Source organism: Peromyscus californicus, unplaced genomic scaffold (assembly GCF_007827085.1).
Source record: "Peromyscus californicus insignis strain IS unplaced genomic scaffold, ASM782708v3 Scaffold_12__1_contigs__length_115047231, whole genome shotgun sequence".
Taxonomy (NCBI): Eukaryota; Metazoa; Chordata; class Mammalia; order Rodentia; family Cricetidae; genus Peromyscus; species Peromyscus californicus.
In genome coordinates this window covers 71,210,291-71,237,849 of record NW_026294413.1, presented here as the reverse complement: position 1 = coordinate 71,237,849, position 27,559 = coordinate 71,210,291, and the positions used below count along the sequence as shown (strand labels likewise).

The 27,559-nt window shown below is 40.1% G+C and overlaps 1 gene segment (V, D, J or C); it reads left to right on the top strand.

The window, feature by feature from the left end:
* Positions 1-9,656: 9,656 nt before the first annotated feature.
* Positions 9,657-10,165, top strand: LOC128106934 (T cell receptor alpha variable 23/delta variable 6-like). The segment is given in 2 exon segments: positions 9,657-9,708; positions 9,855-10,165. Coding segments are annotated over 2 exon segments (363 nt in total).
* Positions 10,166-27,559: the final 17,394 nt, after the last annotated feature.

Sequence of the window (27,559 nt, the reverse complement as noted above, 5' to 3'; positions counted from 1 at the left end):
AAGTGCATTGTTCCAAGCAGTCACCATGTGCAATAGCACACCACTGTTGCTGCCCTTGTCGCTCTGGAACACAGGACTCCTATATTGGTTTCCCCCAACTCACCTCCTTCTAAGTATATTTTAAACAACATTTACAACTAACCTAGACTGTTGAAGGCATACTCCAATTTTTAAACTGCATTTCAAAACCATGAAACCATTACACGTATACTTTATCCTTATGTTGCCCTTTCTGTTCTACTGCAGTGATTTTACTTCAATTATCTTACAGGTGAAGATTATTTTTCTTTTTAAAAAACGTGTAGGTATTTGGATCTGTGTAAATGTGTGGTACATGTGTACAGGTTCTGAGAAGGACAGAAGAGAGCATCGGGTTCCCAGGAGCTGGAGTTACAGGCAGCTGTGAGCCATTGGATATGGATGCTGGGGAGGGAACTAAGGCCTCTGGGAAGGAGGAGGACCCTTATCTGCTGAGCCATCCCTCTGGCCCCAGAAAAGGGTCTTTAGTCAGAACGTGCATCTGTTTCCTGAGTTAAACCTTTAGCTTTGTTTCTCTGAGTGTGCCAGGCTCTGTGTGCAGCTGAGGCTTTTTCTCCTTGGGAGGGGATGGTCCTTTCCTCCTTCCAGCATCCATAATTCCATACAACCCCTTGGTCATCTCAAAATGTGCCTCTCCTACCCCACTGCACTCCACCCAGACTCTCAGGCAGGTCTGGTCTGGGAGGAGCTTCAGGCTCAGGAGGCTGGGAGAGAACTCTGCAGTGTCTAGCCTGGCAGGGTTCCTGGGTGGAGCTGACTGGTTGTTGCAGGAGGAGGGACACTCAACAGCCATCCAGACTGACACCACAGCCCAGGGCTTGACTCCTTGCTTCTGTCTCCAGCAGCCAGACAAGCACCATGAAGAGGCTGCTGTGCTCTCTGCTGGGGCTGCTGTGCACCCAGGTTTGCTGTGAGTCTGGCTGTCCACATTCAGGGGACAGAGAGGATTCTGTCAGCACATGGAGGGGTGGGGAAGCAGCTCAGGAGTCCTGCAGAGCTCCCACCTTCTCAGAGGACATGGGGGTGTGTTCATGGTTCTGTGGATGCTCAGTGACCCCATCTGTGTCTCTTTCTCTGTTTCTAACCAGGGGTGAAAGGTCAACAAGTGAAGCAGAATCCTGTGTCCTTGGTTCTGCAAGAGGGAGAGCATGCGGAGCTGCAGTGCAACTTTTCCACCTCTGCAAACCAAATGCAGTGGTTTCACCAAAGTCCTGGGGGACACCTCATCAGCCTGTTTTACAATCCTTCTGGAACAAAGCACAGAGGAAGACTGACGTCCACGACAGTCCCTCAGGAACGTCGCAGCTCTCTGTACATCTCCTCCTCTCAGACCACAGACTCAGGCACTTACTTCTGTGCTATGAGTGCACAGTGCTCCCCACACACCTGCAGCCAGTACAGAAACCTTCAGCTGGGTGGGTGTGGCTCTTCCCTATCATGAGACATCAAAATTTCACCATAGTACATCTGCTTGATTTAATATCCGTTTTCTGTATAGGTAGAGTTTTAACTTCTGGTAAGCTTTTGCCTATGTAGGTTAAGGATTTGAGTCTTTAAATTCTCAGTATATACTCCCTCCTGAATCATAAATATCCATCTTAGAACTAATTGAGAACTTATAAGTAACATTTTACAGATGAGCATACTTTATCTATGTATTTTGGAATAAATATGAATTTACACATATGTGTAACAATGATTAATGAAAGAAAGAGCCATAAAGTTGAAAGAGAGCAAGGAGGGAACACAGGAAGTTTTGGAGGGAGGGATTGACATGATTACACTAAAATCTCAAAAATAAAGCAATGATAAAAAATTAGTGAAAAAAACCTAAAGTTTATGGTTTAATAATCGCTATGTGTACAATCAGTCTATAAATGGGGTCAATAAATTTGACATGAAATCCAAACATTTGCTTATTTTATAAGCTTTACTGTAAATAACAAGCACTGTCATCTCCTTTTGTCTTATGACTAGCTTCTCTCATTCTCCAGAATGAGGTAGTTTTTGGCTCAATAGAAAGATAGGGAATCCTGGGGATGCATGGAGAAAAGTCTGGAAGGGGTAGAGAGAAACTAGGCTAAAGCTGACCTCAACAAAGACACATTCACATTCCATGTCAAAAATATTGGCTCCAGAGGAAGATTCAATGCATTTCTTTCTTCAAGGCCTGGGTGTCCAAGCTCAGGACACTGTTGAGTGAAGACCTTATTTGTCCACAGAGGGGCAGTGCTGCTTCAGAGCAGGTGAAGCTTGTGGCTCTTCCACACACTCCTCAATAAGCTAGAGATTATTATTTAAAACAACCAAACCATTATCTCCCATGTGCTTAAGTTTACCTAGAGAAGAAAACATGTTTCTGTCTAGCCCGTTACCTATATTATAGCTGTTTATCCTGGGCCCATAGTGTGGACAAATAGGAATTTGCAAGTGAACACTATGAAGATACATTCTATTCTTCATGGCTGGGGCCACATCACATCACCTTCTCTAATGTACATTTCTAAGGTTGTCACCCACCCTTGGTCTGATCTCCAGCCATGCTGATATGACCTGTGCCTAGAATTATGTTATATATCCTTTCCACTGGGAAATCCACTCATGGTTTGAAGCTAGCTCAGTCTTCTCCATCAGGATCTTCTCTGACTGGATCAGGAAGCAGTGTCCACACCCTTCCTTCATCATCCTGTCTAGACACACAGGTGTCTTCGGTAGGCTTCAGTTTTCTGTTCTTGAGTGCTGAGACAAGAATGAAGATAGAACAGTGTGTGTCATGAAAGACACCCGAGCACTACTGTCCAGTAGGCAGTTAGACACTCAGCAAATGCACAGAACTTCTTCCTCATCCTGTTTACCTTTTTCAGTTTCATGTCCCTGTTCTCAATCATTTGATATTTTAATAGCTAGTGAAAACTTCAGAAATAAGAAGTCCATTTGTTTTAAAGCACTCCTTCTTCATGGTACTATCAGAGATTCCCCCACCACTAATTGTGATCTTCTTTGTTCTGCATCTCCCTGTTGTCTATGCCGCTGGTCTGTTTTCACTGAGCAGCCATCTGTGTCATCAGAACGACTGTGCAGGTATCAGTGCTGTGTGGTGCTGCCATTTAGATATGCATAAGAAAAGGCACATGTATTTCATTTCAGTGAAGGAGTTAAAGGTTTTCAGGGATGCATATGTGTGTATAGAAGAAAACACAATGTGCATGTGGCTCAGCAATATTTGTGATTTGAGGCTTTAGGATATCATGGAAGGTACTCCCCATAGATGACAGAAGTGGAGTATACTGGACAGATGTCTGGCTGAAAGGAGTAAAGGAAAAAGAAAAGACACCAAAGTGTAAAAAAAAAAAGAAATAAAGAATCCCTAGGATGCTGAAGTATAATCTATTTGGATAGTATTTTATTATTTTCTTCCTTCCTTCCTTCCTTCCTTCCTTCCTTCCTTCCTTCCTTCCTTTCTTTCTCTCTCTCTCTCTCTTTCTTTCTTTCTTTCTTTCTTTCTTTCTTTCTTTCTTTCTTTCTTTCTTTCTTTCCTTTTTCTTTCTTTCTTTCTTCCCTTCCTTTCTTTCTTCCTACCTTCCGTCCATCCTTTTCTTTTTTGCCTTTCTTAAGACAGGTTCAGGTATCCAGGCTGACTTCAAGCTTGTTACATAACAAAAATGTCTTTCAATTTCTGACCTTGCTGCCTCTGCCCTCCAAGTGCTGGAATTAGATGTGTGCACCATGTCCAGTTTATGCATGCTGGCAGCCAAATCAGGGTCTTGGTGGTGCACTCTACTGATTGAACTACAACCTCAGTCCTTTCTTGGAGACTTTGTGGAAAATGGACCATTGTCTGCTGTTGGACTGAGGCTGAACCTGTGATGACATCACATATACAACACAACCCTCTCTGCTGTAGCTTCCTCACAGTCCCTTAACTCCTATTATTTACAGCACAGAGGCGCTCTACTTTAGCAGATGATGTTTCATTTATTCTCCACTTCCACTTGACGCCTTCTTGAAATAAACATATAAAGCCAAACTGATTTTAATGTTTGTATTTCATTTATGAAATTGCATATGAGGAAGATAATAAGTGTTTATTTGAATTTTTAAAGGTGTGTGTCCTGTGAGGTTGCAGAATGTTTCCCATCCTCTCACTCATCTGAAGATGCAAGCCTTTCCTGTATAGTTATTCTACTAACTTCTAATTTCTTTCCCATAGGTGTATTCTTATACGCATTTAGTTAACCTGGTCATTATTGTATAACAATATAATGAAATTTCAATGAATTCAAATCAATTATTTGTTTTTTTTCTGTGAATTTTTATTTTATTTTATTTTGTTAAGAGATTTTTTTTATTCATTTTACATACCAACCACAGATTCCCCTGTCCTCCCTCCTCCTGCTCCCCAGCCTTCTCCCCAAATCAATCATTTGTAAGGCCCTGTAAACCATTGAAATGCAAGCAATGACTATAAAATTCAAGTTCTCTTAGGTGAATGGAGAATATATTCTCTGTGTTTCACTTGTATATGACCTTGTCTCATAATGGGATATTATACTCATTGTGTGTCTCGATATATCTTATTAATATTTGCAATAAAACCCAAATGCTCTGGGTCTGAAAAGATGGCTCTATGGTCAAGCATACTTGGTGTACTCATGCTCACCTTGCTTCTCCATGCTAAGAATTTGTCTGTCTTAGGCTTGTACAGGCTTTGTGCAGACCATCGTAAAAACTGTGGCTTCTTATGTGCGCCTGTCCTGCTATATCCAGAAGATACCATTTCCTTGTAATCATCCACCATCTCCAGCTCCAACACTCTTTCTGCTTTTTCTTCCACAGTGATCCCTGAACCTTGGGAGGAGGGATGAGCTATGTGATGTAGATGTCCCATTAGGGCTTTCCATTCTACAGTCTCTTATTACTCTATGTATATTGGATGATATGAGGCACAGTGTCAGCCATCTACAGTGATTAGTTTCTCTAATGAGTATTGAAATTACCATTAATCTATGTGTACAACACTAAGTCATTAGGAGTTGGATTTATACTATGTCCGTTTAGCAGACTACTAGTAGTAAGTTCTCTCCTAGGCCATGATATGCCTAGCCAGAGATTCTTGACTTGATAATGGTGCCAGGTGTGGATTTCATCTTATGGAGCATTATCAGAGAGTGGTTGGTTACTACAAAGGTGTTTGTGCAGCTACTGCACCAGTATGCATGTCTTTCCAGCCCAGTTCTTATTGTAGCTCATGGTGTTCACAGCTGGGTGAGACAGAGGATTGCTTTTCTCCTCTGGTAGCATGCATAGCACATTCCAGCAGTATGAAAACCATCTGGTAGGGATGAAGTTTCCAGGTTACTACTAGCTTACTTTGTCCATACTCTATATTGCAAGTATGGGATATCTTCAACAATAGGTGCTTACCACCAAATAACCAATAGCATTTTTAATGTCCTCTAATGTTCAAAAGAGGTTGTCTATGGGACTACACTGGCCAAGAGTTGTGGGTGTTCTTTGTTTTTTTTTTTTGTTGTTGTTGTTATTTTTTTGTCAAATTGATGCAAACTCGAGATACCCAGGAAAAGCTAACCCCAGCTGAGGAATTGTTCTCTTCAGATTGTCATGTGAGCATGTCATGGAGTCATTTTCTTCATGCTTAATGTTGGAGGACCCAGCCCATTATTGGCAGTGCCACCCTGGTCTGATGGTCCTGGGTTGTATTAGAAATTAAGCCTAGCAGGTCATGGACTGTGAGCCACAAATAGGTGTTCCTCCATTTTCTCTGCTTCAATTCCTTCCCTGACTTCCCTCAGTGATAGATAGTAATCTGGGAATGGTACCATATAAAATACCTTTCTTCCTCAAGATGTTTTTGGTCAGAGTTTTATCACAGCAGCAGAAAATAATTAATACAGAAATTGATATTAGGAGTACAGGCAGTTGCTTTGATGAACCTGATCATGCCTTTGGGGAAGATTGTGGAGGTGTTTTGGAACTTTGGTCTAGAAAAGGCCATTGAGTGCTCAACATTTAAAGAGTTCTTCTGGAAGGTTAGAACGTAAGAATGTTATGAGAGGTATAGACAATGGAGGCTGGCTATGAAGCATAAGAGAGCAGCAAAAATGGTTATTAAGACTGTTGATGAGATATTTTGAATTAAGAATCTGTGGAAATGAAACTTTTGCTTAATTGAACAATTGATCCTGATTAGTTGGTGCAGAAGAATCAGCTTTAATGAATAAGGGGCTAGCAAAACTGGAGCAAATCTTATGGGAATTATCTTCTAACATTCAGCACACAGAAGCTATGGTCTGGGGAGGTCAAGGCTTCACTCCAATTCAGAAACCCAACTTCACAATATGTAAGAGTCCCCCATGTGATGCAGGTTTTGGCAGAGAGGAAGCTGCAGGACTGAAGGAAACAGGAAGAAGCTGAAGCTAGGTGCTGTGAATTTGCTGTGTCTGATTTAAGTGTGTCCTGGTTCTTACCTCTTGGAATAAGAAGTTTGGGTGTGGTGGTGCATACTTTGATCCCAGAACTTGGGAGGCAGAGGCAGGGGGAGCTCTTTGAGTTCCAGGAAAGCCTGGTCCACAGAGTGAGTTCCAGGACAGCCAGGGCTACATCGAGAAACCCTGTCTTGAAAAACAAATAATAAATGAATAAAAACATAAAAAAAATAGTAAGTAGAAGTTTGTAACTATTTTGGATTTTACAGGAACTCACAGAAAACATTACTTAAGTTAAAATACTTCATATTTCTTTTGGTATTTATTTATTTATTTGTTAGATTTTACATTCTGCCCTCAGTTTCCCCTCCCTCTTCTCCTTTAGTCCCTCTCCTCCACCTCCTCTCTCCCCCTCCCCCATACACTCTTCCTCCTCTGCTTCTCTTTAGAAAAGGGCAGGCCTCCCATGGATATCAATCAGCCTTCTCATATCAAGTTGCAGTGAGACTAGGCATCTCTACTCCTGTTAAGGCTGGAGGAGGCAACCCAGTCTGAGGAGTATGCTCCCAGAAGCAGGCAACAGAGTCAGAGACAGCCCCTGCTCTGTTAGGAGTCCCACAAGAAGACCAAGCTATAGAACTGTAACATAGATGCTAAGGGCCTAGTTCAGTCCCATGCAGGCTCTCTGGTTGTCAGTTCAGCCTCTGTGGAGCCTTTCTGATGACTATTGAGCTAGACACCAATCTATGAGTATCACAGAATATCATTAGTTATCATTTCATTGACTTTTTTTTCTTTTTTTTTGCATGTCGTTTTTGGTTCTGTCTGGGCTGTTCAGTCTCTGGGCTGTGGCCCTCCAGGCAGTGTCCAGGTGGGCTCCCTCTCATTGTATTTGTTTGAAGCTGGACCAGTATTGGTTGGCCACTCCCACAATTTCTGTGCCATTTTTACCCCAGCACAAACTGTAGGTCTAAGGATTTGTGGATGGGTTGGTATCCCAATCCCTCCACTGGAAGTCTTGTCTGGTTACAGGAAGTGGCTGGTTCAGGTTCTGTATGTATGCCCCATTGTTAGAGTCACCCTCATAGATTCCTGTGAGTTTCCATTGTACTAGGTTTCTAACTCATCCCAGAGATGCCCTCTTCTGGATTCCAGTTGTCTCTCCCAGTACTCTCTCCAACCATCCTCCCTACACCTGATCCATCCTGTTCCCATCCCCAACCACACATCTAGACCTCTCATTTTGTTCACTGGTGATGTCTGTTCTATTTCCCCTTTATAGTGAGATTCATACCCCAGATTGCATTGATCCTTCCTTGCTACTTAGCTTCTCTGAGTCTTTGGATTGTAGCATGGTTATCCTTTACTTTACAGCTAATATCCACTTGTAAGTGAGTAGGTACCATGTTTGTTTTTCTGAGTTTGGTTACCTCATTTAGGATGATCTTTTCTAGTCCCTTCCATTTGCAAGCAAATTTTATGATGTCATTGTTTTTAACAGATGAGTGATACTCCATTGTCTAAATAAAAAAATGGTTATTTAAAAGTTGTACTATTGTTTATATTGTGATACTAAAATAAGATCTTGGGGATCAAAAATAATGGAAAGATTTTGGCTAAATAATGCTGTTTTTATGAATCAGATTGATAAGGGGTCAGTTTTGATGGTTAATTTTTTCAACTTGACACAAAGTAAAGATACCCAGGAAGATGGAACCTCAATCAAAGGATTTTGTTTGTCATGCTTATTTGCAAGAATGTTTGTAGACATTTTGTTCATTAACAATTGACATGAGAGGGCCCAGCCTCACTGTGGTCATTCTCATCTCTGGGCAGGAGGCCCTGGGTTATATAAAAAACAAGATAATCAACCGTGGGGGAGCAAGCCAGTAAGCAGATGTCATGTATGTTTCTTGCCACTGTTCCAGCTTGAATTCCTGACTTGGCTTACTTCAGTGGTGGACTATGATGAGAAATGTAAACTAAATAAATCATTTCCTTCCTACATTTAATCTGGTCATTATGTTTATTTATCTTACCAATAGAAAGCAAACTAATTCAAACACCAGAAGAGGTAACTCTTTTCTGGCACAGTTTTTTTTTTTTTTTTTTTTTTTTTATATCACCTGGTATCTAGTAGATTTACTCTTGTTGTAAGGTAACTCCGTCTTAACTCCCATCATGTATATGCATGTAAAAGCTTCTAGGATGAAGAAAAATTTAAATTGATCTGTTCTTTAATCACATAATTACCATAGTCATCAGCACACAATAATTGTACAAAGTAGTGGGTTTGATGTAAAATTTTAGTATATGCATTTGCATAGATTTCCTCATATTTGTCTTCCCCCCTCTTCTTCTCTCCCTTCCCCTGTTCCCACTATCCCTCTCCTTACACATTTATATTACTTTTATTTTCAGATCATCTTTACTTTCTTTTTCTTTCTTTTTTTTGTTAGTTTTCACATATGAGAACACGTATGTATTGTGTATTTTTACGGGTCTGCTTTATGTTGCTTAACATCATGTCTTCATCTGTTTTCCTACAGATGGCGCCAGTTCATTCTTCCTTGTGGCTGCATATTACTCTGCTGTTTCAGGTACAATATTTTCTTGATTCATCGGTTGACTGGTGGTACCTAGGTTCTATCTACATCTTGGCAATAGTGAATGGTGCTGTCATAAACACCAATATGCAATATGTCTTTCTTATATGATGACCTCATGTCCCCTGGATAAATGCCCATAAGTGGTATTAGCTGGATTGTTGGTCTTTCTTTTCTTTTCTTCTTTTTCTTCTCTCTCTTTCTCTCTTTTTTCTTCCTCCCTTCCTCTTTCTTTCTTTCTCTCTTTTTCTTTCTTTTTTTCCTTTGTGTATTTCAGAAAATTCACACTGCTATTCTTGGTGAGTATGTCAACACACATTTCTACAAACAGTGTATAATGGTAGAATTACAATGAGAGGATTTCTGCTTCTCAATGACTGTCTTTGCAGCAATAGTAAATTTGAATAAAATTGGAGAATACTTCCTATGTCAGAAATAGCTTTAGACAAAGTGTTTGTGAGGGGTGGAGCCTGTTGAAAGAACTTAGTGCCTGTGAAGTTACAGTCTCTGTTCTAGGGGAGATAAAAGGCCTTCCGAGTTCTCCCTGAGGTTCAGTCTAGGAGGAATGGACAAGATTCTGAAAGCATCATTTTTGGTCCTAGCCTTTCACCTAGCCTGTGAGTCTTGGATGAGAAACTTCAGATATGGGATTAATGTGGATGCACGAGGGAACTGGGGCACCAGCCAAAATCATAAATGTTAAAAGCATCAACACCAAGTACTTACCCGGGAACCTAATGACACTTGTTATTTCTCTACACAGGGGTGAGTGGCCAACAGCCGGACAGACATGACCAACAGCAGGTGAGACAAAGTCCCCAATCTCTGACAGTCTCGGCAGGAGGGACTTCAGTTTTGAACTGCACTTATGAGAACAGTGCATTTGACTACTTCCCGTGGTACCGGCAGTTCCCTGGTGAAGGTCCTACACTGCTGATAGCTATACGTTCTGGGTTGAATAAAAAGGAAGATGGAAGATTCACAGTCTTCTTCAGTGAAGGCACGAAACAGCTCTCCTTGCACATCACAGATTCTCAGCCTGGAGACTCAGCCAAGTCTTTCCAAATGTTATAGCCTTTTCAAGTTTAAACTTGAGCTAGAAATTGGGAACAGTATTTGTGTCAGATTGGAATAGGTTTCACTGAATACAAACACCTAGCTCAGAAGTCAGCTAAAGAAAAGAGGCATCTTTGAGGATGGAGAACGGAGAACTTTGAACCTCTGGGTACCTCAGGACAGAACCCAGAGCTTCCTAGGGAATGAGAGGCTGGAAAATACTTAAAGAGATCTGAGAAACAGTGAAGACAGGTAATTTATAACATAATCATTACCACTTGGGTGTCTTCATGTGTAGTCAAGGCAGATCTCTGAGTTTGAGGCCAGCCTGCTCTACAGAGTAAGTGCCAGGACAGCCAACTTAGGTGGTGAAGGAGACAATTGAAAACACAAAGCTGGTGAAGATGTAATTCAACAAGGGGACCATGCTCCAGTCCCAGTAAACAGCAGAACTTGGGAACTTTGGCAACATGTGTTCAGGCTTTAAAATCAAGGATATAAGAAAGGGTTTGTGTAACCTCCTCTGCATCTAAGGAAAGGCACTGAGGCCAGGCACATGTCAGGGGTATACCTGAATAGATGTCCAGAAAGGCAGTTGCATGAAGCTGTGAAGGTGAAGTCTGTATTGCTTGGGTCCCCCAGGATGTTGGAGATGCCAGAGTCTTGGGATACCTGCCAAGGAAAGCTGCTAACAGGTAATGGAGCCAGTCCAAGAGAAAAAAGTTTGTTACAGTTAACAAAGCTGAAATGAGTTGGAGATCTGAAGAAAATTTTGACATCAAATATAGAAATGCAGATTTTGGACTTGGCCCAGCTGGTTTTCAGTCTTGCTTTGGTCCAGCATTTCCTTACTATGCTCCTGTTCCTCCCTTTTGGAATAGTAATGTATATTCTATGCTGTTGTATGTTAAACATTGCAAGTTAACCCCCAGGACAATGGGATTAATCCACAGAGTCTATTTAATGAGCAAAAAAAAAATCATTTGGAGGTAACTCACAACCAAGGGAGATATATCATAGGGTCCATGAAAGTTGAGCTATATCCCGTGCTGATTTGCCTAGTCCAAGATCTCAGCATCCAAATCCACAAGTTAGCAAAGAGAGAGAGAGAGAGCACATTCATGCATCCCAGGTCTTAAGGGTCCCTTCAAAGCCATACCCCAGGGACATGTACATCAAGGTCATAGGCAGGTGTAACAGCTATCTGTTCCCTCACTAGGGGTGGTACTTCAGGGTATGGTTCAAACAGGCAACCATTACAGTGTACTTTTATACATGAATGTAACAAAGACAGCAATGATTCAAAGACAGATATTTGAGTTAAAAAAAAAACAGAAAAACATGTAAATAACAAGTGCCAGTAAGCAAATATTAAACATTAACAGAGAAGCCATGTCCCAGAACTTTTTCAGGACAGGACAACTTTAACAACATTGCCTGGCACATACTATAGATCATTTCTGGGAAAGCACAAAAGCAAAGCAGATGGCCATATCCAGATTCAGAGTACACTGACCAAATTGGTTTCTATAGCTATGTTCTGACATTCAACAGTAATAAGCATGTCTTATAAATTGACGTAAATGCTTGGCATATGTAGTCAGAAGGTTTCTCCAGTCCCTTTGGGCCCCTTACAGACCCACAGTCACTAATAAAAATAATCACTCAGAGGCTTAGTATTATTTATAACTGCTTGGCCATTAGCTCAGGCTTATTACTGACTAGCTCTTACACTTAAATTAACCCATAATTCTTTTCTATGTTTAGCCACATAGCTTGGTACCTTTTCTCAGTTCTGCCTTGTCATCTTGCTTCCTCTGTGTCTGGCTGGCAGCTCCTGACTCAGCCCTTCCTCTTCGTGTTGCTCTCTCCTGGATTTCCTTCCTGGCTATAACCTGACTCGACATAGGCCAGAGCAGCTTCTTTATTAACCAATCATAGCAAGACATATTCACAGGGTACAGAAAGACATCCCACAGCAGGCACATGTCCAAGACCAATCCAGGTAACACGGTGCACTTAAGGTAGAAGGTTCTCTGTCTTGTTTCCTGGAGCTTCTCTTATAGTTCCCCAAGACATTGTTCACCACGCATCATTCTTTTGACCATTATAGTGGTTTAAAAGAAAATGTCCATCAAAGAGAGTGGCACTATTAGACAGTTTGGCTTTGTTTGGAGGAAGTATATCACTGTGTGGGTGGCTTTGAGGTCTCTGTTGTTCAAGATACTCCCAGAGACATGGACCATTTTCCTGTTGCTTTCTGATCGAGATATAGCCAGCACCATGTCTGCCTACTATCATGAGATATCCACTGGAGTCTGCTAAGGGGGTATTATGGAATTTATTAGAATTTAAATTGAGGAAATACATTTACAAATACAGAACTGAGTAGACAGCTAAAGTCATGCTCTTTTCTGACCTGGCGTGAATCTACCTTGCAGTTCCATCACCCCAGGAAGCAGGAAGCAGGGAGAAGGGACCTCATGACCCCTCTCCCTTTCCTTTTAAGAGGTCATGTAAAATGGCAGGAAGCATCGCCTTCTTTGGGCCTCATAGCCCAAAGTTATGGGAAGAGCAAATACCACTACAGCCCACATCCTGCACTGCTCCCCACAATGATGATAATGGACTGAACCTTAAAATTGTAAGTGAGCCACCCAATTAAAGGTTTCCTTATAGGAGTTGCTGTGGTCATGGTGTCTCTTTACAGCAACAGAAATCCTAAGACAATGATGTTCCAACTAAATGGACTAAAACTCTGAGACTGTAAGCAAGCTTCCAATTAAATGCTTTCTTTTGTAATAGTTGACTTGGTCATGGTGTAACTTCACAGCAGTAGACCAGTGACAAAGATCCAACCCTGCCAGTATATTTAATCCTCATTTTCCTGAATGAATGATCTCTTTTGTATGATTCCTAAAATATTAGGCTTTATTTTTTAAAGATTTGATTTTTATTTACATATGTGTGTGCACGTCCATGTGTGTCTACACAAACTTGTGTGTACACACGGTTACACACACCTGTGTGCATATGAAGGCCAGAAGATGGTGTCAAATCACTCAAAGCTGGAGTTGCAAATTTTGCTGGGAACTCAGCTTATTAAAACATGTTCTGAACTTCCATCTTTGTGCTTAGCAGCAAGTGCCTTTCACTGATGAGCCACTTCTCCACCAACCTTAAGCTTTATCTTCACTAGGAAGAATTGTTTTTCAATTAAATCTCAAGGAAACAAAAGGCAGCATTTACCCTGAGACCAACTGTCCAGCCCGGCACTCAAACACAATATGCTCCAAAGCCTCACCACAGAGGCTGTAGCCATGCAGCATTGAGAACATCCACCTGCTCCATGCAGAACTAGAGCAGGGGCACAGCTCTGCCATCCTGAGTTCCCCAGGCTGCTGTGGCTCCCATGGTCTCCTGCTCATCCACAGAGACTGCAGTCCAGGGCATGTGCTGCCTGTCAGCACTCAGCAGTGAGGTGGGCAGAGTAGTATACCTCAGATACCAGAAACTCATCCCCATGTACATGTTGACTGGCTATCGGGGACTAAGGGGGTCCATCCCCTCAACAGTCCCTTCCCAGGGTCTGGGAAGAATCTACAACCAGCTGATAATTTAATCTTTGAGGATAAGAAATGAATCTATGTACACAAACTCTCCTTAGTGCATACACTTTATTATTCTGTGTCAGTTCTCTCTCTACATAGCTTCTATTCTGTTCTCATGCCTAGCTCCTTTCTTGCCTGATTCCTCTCTACATTTATCTGCTGTCCCCTCTAAGTTCTATCTTAATTCCTTCATCTTAGTTCTGCCCCATCTAGGTTCTCATCCATCTAGTTCTTTCTCATATCAGCTCCTCTTCCATCTCCTTCTCTCTCACCTTGTTCTTCCTCAACTCATTCTTCCCCATCTGGCTCGTCCTCATCTTCTATCTTGTTCCCCTGGCACTCTTCTTTTAGCCCTTCAATCTAGTTCTTCCCATCTTATTCATTCCTCTCCAATTCTTACCCATCTAGTTCTTCTGTTCTCTTGTCTCTTCTCTGTTTCATCTTCAATTTGTCTCTTCAAAAATTATTCTCTCTCTCCTTCTACCTCTCAGCTCTCTGTATTCTCTCCGTTCTCTCTAAGTCTCTCAGGAATCCAGTTATAAACTCAAGCAGTAGTGATCCACTGGCAGACAAGTTCACAAGGCTTGAATTCTTATGGGGTCATAAAGGTAGGTAAGAATTTTCCTCCGGCAGTGACTGTCAGGCTTTTACAACCCAAAAGGGAAGTGGTAAAGGAGGAGGTCAATAGAGAGTGAAAGATTAGTATATCAAAAAGGGGATCTATGTGCTCATTCTATATTCCCAGAAGTGGTTATGTAAGAAGTTAGGGGTCTATTAGTAAGGTTGTATAAGAAAGGAGGGCCTCACCCTAAATTGCCCAAGAAATAAAGCTATCCACCTGACCTAGGAGACAGGTGTTGTTTCTTATGGCCTTGGATGCTTGATAGGCATTTTAGATAAATACACTGTTAGGAGTTCTTGGAAGCATGCAAGAAAATCATTTTAGGAGCCAGCATATATATACAAAAAAGCTAAAATATCAGCAAGACTTCTTAAGCCATGACTTGACCTTTGGAGAAGTCCTTGACTTTTCCAAGTAGTAGCTTTTGTGATAGTAGCTGAATTCCATTATGTTTTCCTGGGGCTTGCGGCAACTGGTTATTTAAACTCATAGTGAGAACTGGAGCTCTTTCAGAGACCTTGTTTGCACTTTCTCTTCTGATTGCCTATTGATTCATTTCATCCATTGGGATAATGAGAGCAAATGAATAATTAAGAACTACAGACTAGGCCTTTTGGAGCCCACTACCTATGATGGAAAAATTCACACAGCCTTAAGGCAGTGTGAGGAGCTTGGACATGCCTCTACTAAATGTACTTCCCCACGGGAGGCCTTACCTTCTTGTAGGAAGGAATGGGGGGGGTTGGGAGGGGAAGACTGGAGGGGCAGGAGGATGGAAGAGGGGGTCTTTGATTGGTATGTAAAATGAATAAAAAAATTCTTAATTAAAAAAGAGCTACAGACTAAATGATGATAAAGCAGAACTCAAAATTCAAACATCAATTTAAGTGGCATTAACATGCTCCTAAGTTCTTTCAGGTTATATATATCATGTACATGTAATAAGCTGGAGACACAGAGAAAATGGCAAGATTATCATGACACCATTTTGTACTTTAAAAAATACCCAGAATTTAACAAGTGAGACTGAATACTTCAGGGCAATAGTATAGAAGCTTCTAGGACATGTAATAAGCAGTTCTTTTTGTGGAGAGAACAGGACATCTTCTGAATAAAACTTGATGTTAGGATTTTACAAGCTAATCAGGTTTTATAAAAGTGAGTTTTCAAATTAGTATAACCCCCTGTCTCTCTCTGTCTCTGTCTCTGTCTCTCTCTGTCTCTCTCTGTCTGTCTCTGTCTCTGCCTCTGTCTCTGTCTCTCTCTCTCTCTGTGTTTATAATCCAGTGGTTAACATTCCTCTATTGATCTCCACATTTATTTATTCATGTACTTATTTGTTTTTATTTATTTATTTATGTGGTAGAGGTTTTCACTGAAACTTAAGCTCACTAATTGGACGAGACTGATTGACTAGTGAGACCCCATGATTTTCCTTTCTCTGTTTCCCAGAGCTCTGACTGCAGATGCACCCACATCAACTGGATTCTTAAGTGGCTGCTGGAGATCAACACATAGGTCCTCATGATTCACAGCAGGCAAGCGACACACTGAGCCTCTCTTTAGTTTGAAAGGACTATGATTTTATTAATATTACAGTTTCACAGAACATAAACAAACAAGTATCTTCTGCATTCTGATGCACTACACTTTTCCATGTGATTTAAAAGTAATTCTGTTAATTGCTGAATTTATGTGGACTCTAGCAGTAAAGGAGGAAGATTATTTCAGATCCCAGTGAGTCACAGAGAAATCCACAGACCTGTGAGGACTTTTTTTTTAAGTAAGCTTTATTAGATAATAGATGTAGAGAAGTAAACATAAGACAGTGGTCTGTAAGTGCACTAAAGACTTCACTTTAAGTGCATTAAAGACTGCACATGGCTAATGATGAATCTGACTTTGGTTCTCCCAAATTATCCCTCTAAATAACAACCATGAATGAGTTCAAAGCAACTTTATGCTCAGCAGGGATGGGTTTTCCCATTCTCCCTTTTAAGTGCTGCCTCTTTTAACTACCAAGAAAGACAGGAAGCAAATAAAAGTCCATGGTGAACTATACTGTTTCTCTCTGTATAAGGAACTTGTGGCCTGTGATCATACAAATCCCCATTTCCTGCTTGAGGTGATGTAGAAAAAACACAGTGAGTACACGTGCAGGGTCAGGCACTCAGACACTTAGCACTGATCTAAGGCTGAGGACACACACTCATAGAGAGGGACATGTGCCTCATGCCTCTCCACAGCCTGCTCTGTGTGCTGGTGGCCTTGGCTTTCTCTGGTATGGATGTCTTACATATAGTTAAGTATATTAAGCAGGAAGCATTGCTCTAGGCATGTAGCAGTTCGCATGGACATGGTGGGGAACAGGGATTAGAGAGAAGCAAGAAGAATATGTCTTCAGTTAGGTTTGTCTTGAGCCTTAAGGTACAGAATACCAACAGTGTTTTCTTCACACTATCACAGAATAAGCTTTTTTCTTTCTTTTGATTTTTCTCCAGGATCCAATTTGGGCCAGAAAGTGACTCAGGTCCAATCAACCGCAAGCACACAGGAGGGGGAAAAAGTCACCCTGGACTGTTTATATGAGACAAGATCGAAGTATTATCATCTTTTTTGGTACAAGAAGCTTCTTAGTGGAGAGATGATTTTTCTTATTCGCCAAATTTCTTCTTCTTCTCATAGTGAGTGGAGCAGTCGCTACTCTGTTGTCTTCCAGAAATCAACCAAGTCTATCAGCCTTGTTATTTCAGCCTCACAGCTAGAAGATTCAGTGAAGTATTTCTGTGCGCTCTGGGTAAAGACTCACAGTGTTTGAAATGATAGCGCAAGCTGAACAAAAACTGGAGCTCCTTAAGCATAGCCTCTCTCAGGGAGCCCAGATGAGAAGCACACCTGCACACCCAGACTAGAAGTTCCCAACCATGGCTTCTTCATCTGTGGTCTGCATCAGGAGTGTGTTTCTGAGTAAAACCTCATATTATGAAATTTATAATCAGTCTTGGTGAGTGTCTTTCTTTTAATTCTATGTCTTGAAAATATTTGGATAAAAATAGACCACAGAGAACATGTGTAGTATTCTCTATATTTGGTAATCTTACACCATGATAATCTAAAGTATTAGTTTTTCTTTAAGTTGGTCACAGCACAAAGCTCAGACTAGGCATCTGGAAGAGCAAAGAACATAATTTCCTTGTGAAACTGAGAGAAGCAGAGCCATCATGAGTGAAATAGTCAGAGACACATTAGCAGGAGTTCACCCCATGAAACTGCTGCTTCTGGGGAGTCCCTACAAATCAATGTCTTCGAATCTGTTACTGAGCCTGAGATACAGAAGGTCAGCTAGACCAGAATAGGGAAGGACGGCAGTATGAGGGCAGCACCTGATGGTACTCATACTTTTGGAAACACAGTGAGGCTCATTAGTCAATCTCTTTCATTTTGGGGGACTTCAAAAGATCCATCAATTGCCAACACAATATACACAGACTTGACCCAACATAAAGAAAAGCTCTAGAAGTGAGGAATAGAGAGTTAATGGTAAATTGAGTTGGAACCTCATTGACATCATATGTGCCTGGGCCTGAATCAACTGAGGTACATAAAAAATATAACTATATACAAATATATCCCACCTGTTTCTCAACTCCTCTGCAGTTTATTTTTCCATGTCCAACCTCCAAACAGAACAACATGGGGAAGGAAATTCTGGGAAATGTGTTTCCAGATACATTTTCAAAGATTTGTTTATTTATTTTATATTGTTTTTGTAACTGTTTTTCCTGCATGCATGTGTGTACTGTGTGTATGCTTGGTTCTCATGGAGGCCAGGGGAGGGCCTCTAAAGAGCCACAAGTGCTCTTAACTACTGAGTCAATGTTCTAACCCCTGTTTCTAGATAGTTTGCATTGACACTCCAAAGCTATCGTAGGACTTCTGGGTAAGCTATCGGATTAGTTGTTTGGTTTCTGGGATAAATGGAAATAGAGAAAAGGTAATGCTACAATAAGTCATTTAAGAGAAAGAGATCCTAAAGCAAAGGGGAAGTATCTGAGATCTTACTTTCTCTACAAAGAACCAGTCAAGCAACCGAGCTGTAACAAGCTCTTCCTGCCAGTTACCACCACCTGTAGCCAGCACTGAAGTGTCTGCCTGCAAGGTCTCCCTGAGAGCCACAGAGAGAAAATTCAGCTGTCCTAATGAATTTTCTATGGTTTCTGCTTCAGTTCCTGACTCTGGATTCCTGCCCTGAGTTCTTACTTGGTTCCCTCAATGACAGACAGTGAGGTTGAAATGTGATCCGAAATATTCTCTTTCTAATCCAGATTGGTTTTGATCTTTGTTTTATCACAGAAATCCAAACCAAAATAGAACAGGGCCTCACATCATAAACTTCTGACAGAAAAGTAGTCTTTCATCACAGAAATCCTCTTCTAGAAGGACCAACTGGTAACTTGTTTGGATTCATGAGTCTAGCAGCCTTTCCCCTCTATAGAGACTGATATGTAATCAACCCAAGCAGAAGGAGAAACAACCTCATCCTGAAGAGGATGAAACAATGACTGTGCTCGATGCCTTTTATTTCATAATGCTGGGTATTTCAATGTTTTAAATTTATTATTATTGCACACTTTTACACACACATATTATTTGTTTTGATTATATTTCCTAATTATCCTCTCTGATATCCTCCCTCTCCTCTCAAACTTCCTTCCAACAAGTTTCATTTTTATATTTATATCCTTTTCTTGTGGCCCACTGTCCCTTAGTAGGGTTTCTTCTATGAGCATAGACCTAGACAATGGAATTACTTGAATAAAGAGAACTGGTTATCAGTATATGTCACTGAGGAATATGATTTCCCCTCCCCAAGCAAGCACCAACAGACAACAGAATGTAGCTCCTCAGATTGGGTTGAACCTCCGGACAATGACAATGTTTAAAGATCCAATCTTGTGCTGGTAGACACTGCTTTTGTGAGTTCATAAGTGCAATATTCATGTCATTTCCAGAAGATTGTATTTATTCATAGTTATGTTTATAATTTGTTAGGTTGCTGTCTTATAATTTAATCTTGCTGTCAAAGCTTTTATGACTCAAGTCTTACAACAGTTTCTCTATTGTCCAAAACTGACTCACATGCTTCCTTTCCTCCTTTTCCTTTCCTTATTCATTTTATGATTTAAATGTTAACTCAAAAGAAGCACATTGTCACCCAAACACTGTTCTTGAACTCTACTGTGGATTTGGAAAAGTGCCCTAGTGTTTTCTACTGTAAGTCAGCACTGGGACTTCTGCTGAGTCGTTATGTCGGGTAGTTCAGGCATATTCCCTGCTAAAAAGGGTAGGTAACGTAAGTCCCAGTAAAGACAAATCACCAGGAGAAGTCACACGAGACAGAGGATCAAACAGAGGAAGAAAGTTAGAAAACACATCCATCAGATGCACAAAGCACAATGAATAAACACAGCATATATGAGAAAACCACCCACTATGACATCCACCTAAACTAACAACTCCTCAGTAGTGGACACCAAAGAGAATGAGACAGCTAAAATACAAGATAAAGACTAAGTTTTCTCCTTTGAAAGAGTATAAATGACCATCTATGGGAGTCAATTCAGCATAATAAAAATGTAAGAGACTCAAACTTAGGGACTAGGTAAAAAAGTTATTAAAGTGAACAAAATAATCAGGAACTTAGAGATATTTTTAAAAATGGAGGAAAACTTCAGCAAGTAAATTGAGACTCTGAAAATGAACCAATCATAATTTTTAGAAATGGAGGAATCAATCAATTAAACAGAAAACATCAGAAAGCACCATTAACAGACAAGTCCAGGTAGAAGGATGAGTTTCGTAGATAAAAGACAAGGTTGAGACAGCAATACAACCATAAACTATATAGAAAAACAATGAACATATCCCAACCTTCCAAGAACTGTGGGACACATTCATAAGACCAAAAACAAGTATCCATGGGGCTGAAGAAGGAGCTGAGAAAAAGTTTGAAAACATAGACCTTTATTCAACCAAAGGATAACAGGATATCCAACAAACTGAGTGAAAGAAATGGAGATCTGAACTAAAGAGCATTTTTCCTAAACAGGCATGACCAAAGAAGAACTGCTCCTTGACAAGTAAGGAAATGATTAAAAAGTATAAGGAAAGCCAGGCTGTGCATGCCTTTAATATCAGCACTTGAGAGAAAGAATCAGGTAGATCTCTGAGTTTGAGACCAGCCTAGTCTATAGACTGAGTTCCAGGACAGAAAGGACTACACAGAAATCCCTGTCTTGAAAAATCAAACCAAACCAAACCAAACCAAAGAAAACAACAACAACAACAAAACAGCAGGAAACAAACACTGTGGTAGTGCTTGCCTTAATGCCCACACTCTGGAGGCAGAGACATGGGGATTCTTGAATTTTTGGCAGTCTGGTCTACTGAGTGAGTTCCAGGACAACCAGAGCTACACAGAGAAACCCTGTCTCAAAAACAAGACAAACAAACAATAACATCAAAAGAATTACAAGGGAAAAAAATACCAATCCATATTCAAAGAAGAAATATCAGACAAGACTAGGTCATTCTAAAAGCCAAAAAAATATGCCACAATATCATTTAAGGCCTGAAATTAAAGAACTACCAATGAACATTGCTTTACTTGGCAAGTGAGCTCTTCAATTCAATAGAGAAATGAAACATTTTAACAAAAACAAATCAAAACAATTCAAACAACCCAGACAACACTGCAGAAAACACTTAGAGCAACACTATAAATGTAAAAATAAAGGTAGTCTCATCCATAAGAACATAAATTAATGTATTTCATGAGAGGAAGTGATAAAGGAAGAGAGCCAGGAAGGAATCCATCATATCCAACACAGACACCCAACAAACCCATAATATGAACTCAGAAGGAAAGAACAGCAATGAACCACACAACCAAAGCATCAACCAACAAAATCATGACAACGACAAGTCATTCTCAATAATCAAGTTAAAAGGATATGATACCTTATTATAGTAAGGTATCTTGATCTGGTTAATCCACTCTAAATCTTTGAAGATGAAGAACTACATCAGCAGCAGGAGGTTATATGCATAAGGCAATTTCATATAGAAAGTAGAGACATTTACTTATTAAAGCTCTGCACAGACCCTTTAATAACAAGCATTACATTAGAGTGATGGTGTTTAGGTTTCAAGTAAGTCTGTCTGTTATATGCTGGGGGAGGGTAGAATTAAGAAGTGGACACATGCTGGAATTTTCTCACTGTATAGAAGAGCAGATGATAGTGATGCTTTGACATTAAACCCAGAAACCTCTTGCAGCTGTGTGTGTCACCAATGCAACATGAGCACAGGTGACTCATGACAAACATGGCTGGCATGTTCAAATGCATAATGTTCAGGCACTGGGTTTGAATGATGTTGATATCTTACATAAATTATGAATAATACAAAAATGTAAATGGCTTCAACTCACCAATTAAAAGCCACAGGCTAACTGGCTGGATCAAGAAAATACCATTTGTGTCTCCATCAAACACCTCTCATAAACAAGAACATCAAAAACCTAGGATGGGAATTAGCATGCCAAATAAGTGAAATCTGTGGATGTGGCACAGCAAGTTTCATCTGAAAAAGTGGACTTCAGACCAAAGCAAGTCAAAGAAGTGAAAAAATCCACTACATAGCCATAGAGGGTAAGCATTGGGCATATGGGTGCAAGGAGCGTTGGAGCTCCAGTTCAACAAAATAAAAATTAAGTGACATAAATTTTCACATGGGTCCCTAATCAGTAATAATCTGAGCCCTCAATGGCTCACCATGACTTTAGCAAATCCTCCCGAACTAAAACCTAGCAAAGAAACTTCAGAGCTAAGGGATTCTGAAAGGCTACAACACTTATTTTGGTAGGAGAATCCCTCCAAGGAATGCAAGGTAAGGCAATAGACACTTAGAGAACTCACTAAATGCATATAATGAAATCTTAACACATGTAAAATTCATATTCTCTACTCTGAGCCTTTGCCTTGCCTGCCCATAGTGCTGTCCCATCAACTCCCAGCATGGTACTGTTCTGCACCTCCTGTAAGTCTTGACTTAAATGCAACTGTCTATGAAGATTTCCCTTTTTCCCCCTTGAAAATCATTCTCTAACCTACTCCAAATGTGGAAAAGGGAAGTATTTATATTCAAAATTTTTTATTTGTAACTTAAATCATTTTATCAGTCTTAAAAAGTCGTACCGAATGTAATGAATTTCTAGAAGAATTTGAGTCATATTTGTGGATGGGAAATTATAAGAAGCTTCCTGAAATGGAAGTTTCTAATTCCTAGAAGACACATGAATGGAAGTGGTTGAAAGTTAAGAGTGTTGTATCTGAACAGGACCAACAGAGGAAAGAGGAGGACCCAGAGAGCTACCAAAGACTCAGCTCAGAATCAGATTAGTGAACTCCCAGCCTTAGAGTATCCCCCATGACTAAAGGATAAAGCTTTACTTCCTCCTCCTCTGAGGCTCATCTTCTGTCTTACCCTGACATCCAGTACTTTGTCTGTTCCTGGGAATGTACTCTGTAAAACCCTAGATGACCACCAGTATCACTGCTACATCTGCTTCCCTAGTACCCTCATATTAGCTCCTTGGATCTCTCATGCCCCTTCTGGTTTCATGTCCTGTTTATTCTGTTACTGTATAATTTTCTGTTTCTTTTCCTTTTTCAGCCCTCTGCTAGGCTCTCTTTTCTTCTTTCTCATGCCCTTTTCTATGTCTATGACCAGTGGCATTCCTTCACATATCTATGTATGTATAATCATTAATATCTAGGACCTGTATATGAGAAAAACAAACAATATTTGTCCTTTTGAAACTCAAAAGGAAGTAGTTTTTACTGAACCTCTGCCACCAGAGATGTGAAGAAGATTGATATTCAAGCTGAGCTCCTGGCTGCCCTCTAGTGCTTGTGAGTTAAATTGTGAGAACACGGTGTGGTGGCAGCAGCTATCTTTTCTGATCTGAAGTTACAACCTTGTGATAATCATGGCAGGAGGATTCAGAAAGAAGGTTGTGGTGTTTGATCCACTGCTGTCTTATGTGACTGTGATTCATGTAGGAGTGCCAACTGTGATTCCTGGGTGTTCTGGGCTGGAGAGCAGAAAATTGCTTAAGATATGGGGCTCAGCCTTGTTGCCCAAGGTATGGTGTTTTTCTTTGCTAATTGTATTTGTATTTATATGCTGCCCCTTTTCATACTCCAGGTGTATCCTGGGAAGTAAGAACAAGTCAGTGATGGAGAAGAAGCCACCATAGGAAACATGGCACAGTGAGCTCTTGTCATGGTCCAATCTGTGTCCACCCTTCCAAGGTAATACAAGTTTTTCCGATGGGCACCAAGACATGTGATGGAGCACAGACATCTGGGAGAAGCTGGGAAAGCTGTCCTTAGGATGCACTGCCAAGCAGATCTCAGAAGACTTCCCATGGGCTTTGTCTTGTGGGCAGACACTGCAACATCATTGAGTGCTTGCTGGTCTTTAGTGGAGGAAACAGTAAGCAGACCCAGCAAGTGTCTGAGGTACTGGAGCTACTGTGCTGTGTGATTTCCATGTGTCTTCCTGTTTAGTGATCACTGGATATGCCAAAGTTCTTGAAGCTTCCCTCCTTGAACAGCATAGTGACATTCCAGAGAAAAAGACTTGGGTTGAAGTTCTGGGCCTGCCATTTATTAGTTGAGGGGATTTTGGAAGACTGCCGTATAATTTATTTAGTTGAGGGGAATTTGGCAGACTGTTTCATAATTCCTATGATTGAGTTCCTCATTCCTAATATGATTTTTGGTAATATCTACTGCAAATTTCTTTATGATGGATAAACACAATAATGGCTGCCAATGCTTAGTAGCATGTGCCAAAAAAGGAAATTTATTTACAGAAATAGAAATCGGATCCATCTGAGGTATATGTAGCCTACGGAGTCCATTTGTTTTGTCCATATGTACATGTGTACAGACATAACAAAGTAGCGTTGGTAAACCACAGTGAAAGCTTGTCTCTGGGGGAAACTATTAAACTATTCTACTTCTGCCAGCATCTTTGACCATCTGTAGGTCTTCATCTAGGAGTAGAACCATGTGGATGTGGACTCTCCCCATCCATGTTGCCATGCCAACCAGTGTTATCATGATGTTGGTTTTGCTAAGGAAACCCCTATTTTTGTATTCATGGGGCCATTTCCCTTAGAATGCTTATGGGAAACTGTGTAGACACAGACATCTTGTCCTCTGGCTCTTACAGTCTTTCCGCCACCTCTTCTGTGATTCTTTTGAGTCTTAGGTGTAGGGGTTGCATTGCAGATGTATCAGTTGGATTCGGTACCAGAAAAGAAATCATGAAATTCACAGGTAAATGGAGAGAGCTAGAAAAAGTCATACTAAGTGACATAACCCAGACCCAGAAAGTTAAATATGGTAGATTTTCATTTATATGTGGAAGTTAGTTGTTGAGTCAAAGAATAAGTAAGCTACAATCTATATAACCACAGGTTAGGTATAGAGTAAGGGACCAGTGAGGAGGGATGGCTCTCCATAAAGGGGGAATAGAATAGATTGTTATGGATAGGTGAGGAAGGAGTCTGGAACAGGATGGTGAAATGAGGAGGGAGAGGGAAAGAGGGCAGGTGAAGAAATACTGGGAGGGATAGTTAAAATTACGGGCCATTTGAGGGCTCTGTTGGAAACCTAATAGAGTAGAACATAGTGGCTACACTAGTTTACACTACCACCAACAGTGATCAAGTATCCCCGTCTCCACACCCATGTCATCGTTTGTTGTCATTTTCTCCAGCCATTCTGACTGGAATAAAATGAACTCTTAAAATAATTTTAATTTTCATTGTATATATGCATAACTATTTAAGTTTAATTTTCCCTGATGGATAAGGATGTTGACCATTTAAAAATTTTCTCACTGGACGGTGTTGGTGCATACCTTTAATCCCAGCACTCAGGAAGCAGAGGCAGGTGGATCTTTGTGAGTTTGAGGCCAACCTGGACTACAGAATAAGTGCCAGGACAGGATCCAAAGATAAACAGAAAAACCCTGTCTCGAAAAACCAAAAAAAAATTTTTTTCCTAAAATTTGTATTTCTTCCTTTGAAAACTCTCTGCATATTTCAAATCTCCAATTTTTAGCAGTTTTTTTCTTGATATACACACCTATTTTCTGTCATGTATACATGGTAAACGTGTTTCCCATTCTCTAGGCTGCCTCTTCATTTAAGTGATGGTGTTCTTTGCTGTGCAGAAGCTTTTTAGTCTGATGGAGTCCTGTTTGTTGATCGTTGGTCTTCACATTCATGCTACTAGAGTCTTGTTTAGAATGACTTTTCTTTTATTGTGCTTTGAAGTTGAAACCAATTTCCTACTTTCTCTTCTAACAGTTCAAGACACCAGGTCTTATGCTGAGGCTCTTGATACATTTGGAGCTTAATTTTGCTCAGGGTGAAAAGCATCTTTTTATGCTTATTAGGATGAATCTTACTTGATCACAATTGATGCAATCTTTTTGAAGTGCTCTTGAGTTCAGTTTGCAAGTGCTATATTGAGTTTTTTTTGCATCTACGTGCATTACGGGAATCTGTCTATACCTTTCTCTTTCTGTTAGTTCTTTTTTTGGTTTTGGTATCAGGGCAATACTGGATATATAAAATTAATTTGAAAAAGTTCCTTCTCTTTTGATTTATGAAATAATCTGAGAAATATCGATGTTAGTTAGCTGAAGTTCTGGTAGAACTCTCTGCTAAATTTGTCTGACCCTCGGCTTTTCCTAGTTGAAGGACTTTTATTTTACTTTTCTTTTTTTTTTTTTTGAGACAGAGTCTTTTATATAGCTCTGGCTTTCCTGGAACCTACTATGTATACCAGACTGGCCTCAGACTCACAGATATCCACCTGCCTCTGCTTTCCAAGTTCTGTGATTATAGGCATAACCCACTGTTCCCTGATAGTTTTGGGATTTTCAATTACTGCTTCCAGTAATTGAATTTGTTGCAATACATCTGTTTCAATGTTTTTACTTCATCTTGATTTAACTTTGAGAAGTTATATTCATCTAGAAATTCACCTATTTTCTTTAAACTTTCCAGTTTAGTGGAATATACATGCTTATAGTATATTCTTCTGATACTCTGAATTCCTTTGTGTCTGTGATGTTTTCCTTGTCATCTCCAATTTTATTATTTTTAGTATTATGACTTTTAGTATTTTAGTATTTAGTATTTTTTGTTAACTTAGGTAAAGGCTTGTTAGTATTTCCAAAGACCAAGCTTAGGTTTAATTAACAAATTGCACTGCTTGCTTTGAATTAACTTCATCCCTGATTTGGTGATCTCTTCCCATCTATTACTTTAGGGGTGTTGTTTCTTCGTGTTTTTCTAAGGCTTTCAAGTGTTACTTTAGCTATCGATTGAAGATTTCTCATTTTTTCCATATAGGTGGACACTGTTATAAATTTTTCTCTTGCATGATATGGCAATCATGCCTTTAATTCTAGCCCCCAGTAGGCATATGCAGTTGCATCTTGTGATTTTTAGGTTAACCTGGTAAGAATTGACAACTATGTACATACTGAGTTCCATGATAGTTAGGACTACACATAGAGAGACCCTGTCTCAAAAATTCAAAACTGAATAAATGAACTTCTTCTTATGAATGCCTCTATTGTACCCCATGGATTTTGTTATGTTGTGTTTTCATTTTCATTCAATTCTAGGAATTTTTAAATTTCCTTTTTGATTTCGTTTTTTGGCTTCATTACTATTCAGTAGTATGATATACAGTCTCCATGACCTGTGTACTTTCTGTAATTCCCATTGCTGTGAACAGTTAGCTTTAATCCATAATATTACCACAATCTTATAAAAAATAAGATAATTTTAATTCTTTTGTATTTGTTAAGGCTTTAATTATGATAAACAATGTAATCTAATTTAGAGAAAGTTCCATATCTGTTGAGAAGAATGTATACTCTGGAACTTATGTGGAATGCTGTATAAATATTTGTAAAGCCATTTGATCCATGGTGCCTTTTAATTCTGGAATTTCTTTCCTGATTATTGGGTGTTGGTGTTGTAAAGTTGAGCTGAGCTACGTTCCAATGATGAGTGGCTAT